The 7,676-nt window shown below is 37.2% G+C and overlaps 1 protein-coding gene across 1 annotated transcript; it reads left to right on the top strand.

The window, feature by feature from the left end:
• The first annotated feature begins 2,119 nt into the window (after positions 1-2,119).
• Positions 2,120-2,584, top strand: LOC139855044 (uncharacterized). The gene has a single exon (XM_071844304.1). It carries the CDS (start codon positions 2,120-2,122, stop codon positions 2,582-2,584), a length of 465 nt encoding a protein of 154 aa, XP_071700405.1.
• The last annotated feature ends 5,092 nt before the right edge of the window (positions 2,585-7,676 follow it).

Genomic DNA, 7,676 nt, shown 5'->3' on the forward strand with positions numbered 1-7,676 from the left:
TACACGTGTTAAATGATACAAGTAATTACATTACTAGAGACATGCGACTTCATGATTGGTAAAATTAAAGAATATATGGTTTAAAGTTCGGATCCCTGTAATGCGGTTCAGTTTACTGCCCGAAAGCACATGCGCCAGTGCGTGCGTGACAAAGGAGAGCATCCGATGCCAATAACTTGTTTTTTCAAAAAAAAAAAAAAAAAAAAAAAAAAGAAAAAAAAAAACAGCTCACATATCAACATTTGGAATAGATAACTTTAACAATTGCAACATTTTGTAAAGCAAACAACTAGCGACAGCCGACAGAAACATATAAACAGGAAAGCAACTACCTACGACCTCTCGATGCTGTCACAATTTTATTGTCTACACAAACAATTACTTGTTAAAACATAATTTTTAACAATTTTAAATACTCCGCACATTGCAAGATTTCATATATATTTCTTACTTATATTTAGTTATAGGGTAGGGTGTGTTTAGCTGGAGCTGGAGCTGGAGCTTATGGTTGGAGCTGGTAGCTAGAGATTATGGTTGGAACTGGTAGTTAGAGCTTATTTTTAAAGCTGAAAGTTGGAACTTATTTTTTAATTATTGTTTAGTGAAAAGTAGCTCGAGCTTATTGTTGTAAATTGACCAAAATGAATAACAAAATGGATCAATTTGACTTCGAGAAAGCGTTTGATAGCCTAAATTGGGACTTCATTGATAAAATTATGGAGTGTATGGGGTTTGGTCAAAGATGGAGAAAATGGATCAAATCACGCTTATCGTCTGTCTCAATCTCGATCCTCGCTAATGGCTCTCCAACCTCTGGATTCAACATGGGTAGAGGCGTTCGACAAGGAGATCCTATTTCACCTTTCCTTTTCATCCATGCCGGAGAAGGATTAAACATTATGATGAAAGAAGCTGTTTCAAATGGTATGTTTAAGGGCATTACAGTTGGTACATGTAACACTATTATCTCGCACCTTCAATATGCGGACGACTTGATATTTTTTGGTGAGTGGGGGAAGAGAAACTTGGAAATGCTCATGATCTCCCTCAAAACTTTCGAAGCAGTATCGGGATTAAAGATAAATCTCAACAAAAGTTGTTTACATGGAGTTGGTGTTCCTCATGATGCGATTGATAGATTAGCCAGGAGGTTCAATTGTAAAGTGGGAGATATACCATTTAATTATTTGGGTTTACCGATCGGCAGAGCAATGAGAAAAGAATCGGATTGGCAACCCATAATTAAAACGTTTATCGGATTGGAAAGCAAAAACTTTGTCATTCGGTGGTCGTTTAACGTTGATCAAATCTATTCTTGGAAGCCTTTCACTTTATTACTTCTCACTCTTTCGGCACCAGCGAGTGTACTAAAACGTCTTGAAGGTTTGCGCCGTAATTTCTTTTGGGGAGGTATCGGGAGGGTTAACAAAATGGGCTGGGTCAAATGGGAGGATATCCTTTCCTCGTATCTTTCCGGTGGGCTTAACATCGGTTCTCTCAAAGCTAAAAACTTGGCACTTTTAGGAAAATGGTTGTGGAAGTTCAAATCGGATCCTGACTCCTTGTGGGTTAGGGAGATCAAAGGCATTTACGGGCGGGATGGTAGGGTTGAGGATACAAAGCTAGATAATATGGGCCACACTTGGCGTAACATCATTAAAACCGGTTTTGACATTGAAACTAAGGGAGGGGGTTTCACTTCCAAGCTTCATTTAAAAAATGGTGATGGTTATCGTTCATTATTTTGGCACGATAAATGGTTTGGTGAAACAACTCTAAAGGAACGTTTTAATCGACTGTTTCATCTAGCTCCTAATAATCTTGTAACTGTGGCTGAGATGGGGGTATGGGAAGATAATTCATGGCAGTGGAAGTTAAAATGGGTTTGACCTCCTGTTGGGCGGGTTACAGGGGATATAGAATTGCTTGGTTGTCTTCTTGATCAGGTAGTGCTTGAACCGGATGCTCGTGACAAATGGGTGTGGACGGGTAATTAGGAAAAGATTTATAAAGTCAACGAAACCAGACATATAATCGACAATATAACTCTAGACAGCAGCCAGAATTATCAACCGACAAAGTTTAACAAATCAGTCCCTATGAAAGTTAATGTGTTCGCATGGAGGGTAAAAAGGAGGATATTGCTGTTTTAGTGAAACTAGACAAAAAGGGCATTGATATTGACTCGGTGCTATGTCCTAACTGCACAAATGTTGGTGAATCAGTGGATCATTGCCTCGTTTCATGCTCAAACGCGGCCTTAATATGGAACAAGGTGCTTAGATGGTGGAACATAAATTGTAACTCCTCGTCGATTGATGATTTGTTTGCTCTCTCACCCTTGGGGTCCAATACACAATGCAAAATCATATGGGAAGGCATAACATGGATCACTGTTTACTACATATGGAAGAATAGAAACGCGAAAGTTTTCGGCAAAAAGATTTTGAGTATTGACGCAACGCTTCAAGAAATTCAGATTCGTGGGTTCGAATGGATGAAAGTTAGGTACAATAAGGTTTTCTTTGAGTGGGCTCATTGGGTAAACGACCCAATGTCGATGTTAAACCCTGAACCACCTTGAAGATCACCTACATGTATTTCTAGTGCTTCTTTTGTATGTTCTTATTGGTACGGTTCATGTGCGCCATTGTATCCCTCTGTTAATATGGGGCCTTAGCTCTTGTGGATTCAGTGTATACTTGTACATATATAACTTGCGTTTAATAAAATTTTGCCTTTTATAAAAAAAAATGAATAACAAAATGTATGGTAGATAATTATATAAGGGTCAAATATGTAATTTCTAACTTCATAAGCTACGATGTATGGTAGCTTATTTTTATAAGCTAGTTCAACTAACTTATTTTTCAGAGCTTATTTTTTTCATAAGCTCTGGAAATTATGTCATTCAAACGATGTTACTAGCTTAAGCTTATAAAAAAAATAAGCTTAAAGTTTCATAAGCTCCAAAAAACTGCGCTGTCAAACACACCCATAACAGATTAAATTTAATTTAATCATGATAATAATTTTATATTTCTATACATATATTTACGGTGTATACATAATAAAAATAATAGTGTTATTTGTCGTATGTGTACACATAGATGCAGACATTAAAATACCACGTGCACGTTAGAAACAAATCTATTTTTTTCTTATTTTATAATTTTGTGTATGATAATGATGTCATAAAGAAGCTTTTTTCGAGTATAAAAAATCAAAACAACTTGGATGATGTTGTTAACAATAATTATTTATATTTAATAGCTATATATATTGTACAATAACAAAAGTCATTTTTTTAATTTCGTAGTTGATACCTGAAGATAACTGCAGTTAGTATTTAACCCTTAACCCCTCACATGTGCTACACATGTGAAGGTAATATGGTCCGTTCAATTAATTTACCTCATTATTAAAACACCTCATAGGTACCAACGAAGAAAAAAATAAACTTTAAGTGCTATGATGAAAAAACTGAACAAACCACATGTACTAACTTAATTTTTTCTTTATAACATGTAGGGCAATGACAAATGTACTTTTGAGCATATAAATGATGAAACGAAAGGTCCTTTTTGCCTTCAATTCCATAAACTTTAGCTTGCACTCATTATGCACAGCCATCCCTGATGCCGCATTGGCCTACAAATTTCATTGCATCACAGTAAGTCACTCTTACTAATCAGCTAACTCATAAATTGGGGGGCAGTGCTAGTAAGCTATACACAATATATGAGTCAACTGCATAGAGCAAAAGAAACTCATAGAAGCTAGATACGTCCATCCAGCATGTGAGCATTTTTTAATTAACGTATAGACCTCCACAAATACTTCAATACAACAAAATGATCCCAAGCTAATACATATGAAAAAAAAAAAAAAAATACATATGAAACAACATCAGATAAAATACTCATATCAAGCAACATAAATCGCATTCAGATACTCAGCTAAAAAAAAAAAATCCCCAAATATGTAAATCGCACACATAATCTAAAATTGCACACAAACCACTGATCTAGCTCAACAAAAAACATCAATCGATTGTTGAAAAGTACATTTGTCTACCTGTTATAAAGAAAAAATTATGTCAATAGTACATGTGGTTTGTTCAGTTTTTCACCATAGCACCTAAAGTTTATTTTTTTCTTCGTTGGTACCTGTGAGGTGTTTTAATAATGAGGTAAATTAACTGAACGGACCATATTACCCTCACATGTGTGGCACATGTGAGGGGTTAAGGGTTAAATACTAAATGCAGTTATCTTCAGGTATCAACCACGAAAGTAAATGATACCATAGGTATCAACTACGCAAAAAACAAATAGTTTAGGTGTTTTGATGAAAAAGGTTACAAATCACAGGTACCAACGACGTAATTTTTTCTTCTTAATGACAACCTTAGAGTTGTCATTAGAAAAATTCTGAAAAAAATAAGTACACGATTTTTAATTTAAAAAGTAGAGAACTATGGAACAATCAGCTATACAGCATTAAATTGATTTCATGAGGTTGAAGATACTACGGAGATCTCTAGGTCCTCTCCTTTTACCCAAATAAAAAAAAAAATACCCTATAAAATCTAAACCACCATCAATTATTTCAATCCCTCATCTTCACGCCCTGGACCCAAATTCAAATATGAAGCGTGATTATAATAATAATAGCTACAGTGTTATGTTCTTTATTTGAATCTGCATATGAGTTTAGATAAATAAACATTTGACAGAATTACTATTGTAGACGATAAATCTATGGATCTTAGGTCGCTTGAACTCTAAACTAAAGGCGGAACACAATAGAATAGAGGTAAATCGAGATACGGGTCGTTTCGGGATCGAATTGGTCGAACCTAGTGCAAAACCTAGATTAGATCGACACCTAGACGATGTATTTCGATGGTATTCGGTGTTAGGGTTTTCTGGAGACGAAAACCAACGATTTGGAACAAATGGGACGAGTAACCTCATCAAAGAAGTCTAAACCCGTATATACACTGCAAGTCAGACACACTCGGTCGAGTGTGTCTGTCAGTCGGTCGACTGACTTACACAGTCGGTCGAGTGTGTACACACACTCGGTCGACTGTGTGCAGTTTAACATATTGATTATTTAATAAACTAAGAACGCACAATCACCATAGTAATCAATAGTCACTAGTAATTATTACATAACCGAATGTACTAAACGTAAGAATAAACTACGGCTGGGGATTCATGCACCAACAAACTCTCCCTAAGACCTAGCCGTAGAACAGAAATAAAAATTCGATTATCAATCAGTAAACGGATCTGTCACCCAGTTCTTCAAATAGCAAATTTTCACAACCCTGCAGTACTGTTCAGCCTGCACACGATTTTCTGGGCGATACAGCATCCGATTGTAGTAAAGGGTAAACATATCTTCCTCACAGCAGTTTCGCAACCAAACTGGATCTAGAACCCTTATACTATCATTTTCATCTCCACCATCCTTGTCTAACACAATAACTGCTTCCTCTGAGCCTTCATCATAATACCACCAAGGAAAACGAGGACTGAAGTGCTGCGACATCTTTCTCAAAGGAACCTTCCGCATATACTTCACAGGTCGATATTTTACTATCTTCCTTCTAACCCCTGTTTTCTTGTTCGTTCGATAAGAAATCTTCGAAAACTGAGGACGAAAACCTATGAAATTAGGTGACTGATACGATTTCCTTATCTTACGAACCAAAACATCAGGAATTCCACTATAATCCTGATATAACATCTTAAGCCTGGCCACCTGTATAAACTCAAAATAAGGTAACGTTTTGAATTCAAATGGAGATTTGATATAATCCACTCCATATTCTTTCTTGATCGCATACATATCGAATTCTTTAATATAGGCCCAGGCTATGATCTTTCCCTTAGCACGTAAACTCTCACAGTGCTCGATAAACTTCAAAAACTGCGGCTCTACTTCAGGTTTCATCACATACTTCCTAATCCGCATCTGAATCTTCCATTCTTCTTCCAACACTTCAATCTTTTCTTTGTTGATCTTCACCGGCAAGAAACCTTCTGGTAACACACTTTCTTGTTCCTTCTGTTCCTTTTCTTTACATTTTCTGTTCAAAAGCTCATCATTCATCTCAAAATAATCAGCAAAAGTTGGAAGATCATCACCAGCGCCTTCATAACGAGGATAAGGCTCAGTTGGCTCATCCTCAATAACAATCTCATCAAAACTGTTATCACTTTCATCAAAAACATCAGTATCACTCATTTCATCTTCAAAATTCTGAGCTCCTGATGTCGAAGCCTCAGTTGCAGCTTTTGATGTAGCGTCAGCAGATTCCTTAGCTTCTCACTCTAGACGCTCCATCAATTCCTGCTCAGTTTCGGTCAGATCCGGAGGGATCTCCATTTCTTCTAAATCAGTGTAAACAGTTGTATGATTAAGACGATCCTGCATAGCTAAAAATTCAGAAACTGTTAAAACTTGAAGAGGAGTTACATACAGCGGGTTATCCTCCGTGTACCCTTTAGCAACTTCAACAGCTCTGTCCTCTTCTTCCTCACCAAAAGTACCAAATGGATCTGGTTCATCATCCTCTTCTTCAACCACAATCCTCTTCTCCCATTCGTTCAATCTATCCGTCAGATCTCGGTTTTGTGTCTGAAGAGATAAAATTTCTCCAGCCTGACTTTCCATATTTTTCTCCAGCTCACCAATCTTCAACCTCAATGCAGACATTTCAGATGTTGTCTTTTTCTTATCTTCATCAACTGCCTTTTGAAACTTAGCAAAATCCGCAGACAACTGAATCAATTTTCGGTTAACAATTCCTGTCATATCACCTGCAGTAGTCTCGGAACGTTGAGAAGTTTGAACTTGCTGAGAAGATGTAGTTTGTTGTAGTTGAGTGGGTGCATCTTGAGTAGATCCACCAGTAGCTGGACCAGTCTGAGCAACCTTCGGCTGGGACTTTGTTGTGGAAGACGAACTTCCATCTTTAACCAAAATCTTCAAACGTTTCTGTCTCCCTCTTGTTGACACCTTGGGAGCTTCAGCTAACTTTCGTTTCACTAAATCCATTTGACTATCATCAAGCGCTGTTACATCATCTTCATCAACCAATCGAGGACCAGTTGATTTTGGTGGAGGCTGATTCACCTCTTCTTCACCTGCAATTGTAATATCAGTCTCATCCCCTGAATTACTGTTTTCATGTCGGCAACTCAAGCCTTCTGGACACACGTAGTTCTCATTAATCAGATGACCAATCAGCCCTTTCTCCGGTACTTCCACTCGGCTCTGCAAAAACCTGTTGAAAGATTGATCATTTAAATGATTCTGCTTTAGTTCATCCTCAGGTATCTTTACCAACCCTTGAACCTGCTTCTCTAACATAATCTGAAGAAACCTCGGGAACACCAGATGAACTTTCCTCTTCACGTTTAGAACCATTGCATCAAATATCACATGTGAAAAGTTAAACTCAGCGTTCAAAACCAACGCAACAAACATAGAGCTGTATGTAAAGTATCGATATTGCCTTGGAAGTTTCGTACGTTTAACAGCTTTGGTTATGTCACCAGTATAACCACATCTCTTTAAACACCTTCTAACTTTCAGAATCGGCAAATCAGTTGGCATATTATCATTGTCCGGAAACCCTAAATCTTCCCTGATAGTCT

This window comes from Rutidosis leptorrhynchoides, chromosome 6 (genome assembly GCF_046630445.1).
Source record: "Rutidosis leptorrhynchoides isolate AG116_Rl617_1_P2 chromosome 6, CSIRO_AGI_Rlap_v1, whole genome shotgun sequence".
NCBI classification, from domain to species: Eukaryota; Viridiplantae; Streptophyta; class Magnoliopsida; order Asterales; family Asteraceae; genus Rutidosis; species Rutidosis leptorrhynchoides.

Coding starts and splice junctions, on each gene's coding strand:
- LOC139855044 (XM_071844304.1), top strand. CDS start 2,120: ATGGAGGGTAAAAAGGAGGATATTGCTGTTTTAGTGAAACTAGACAAA.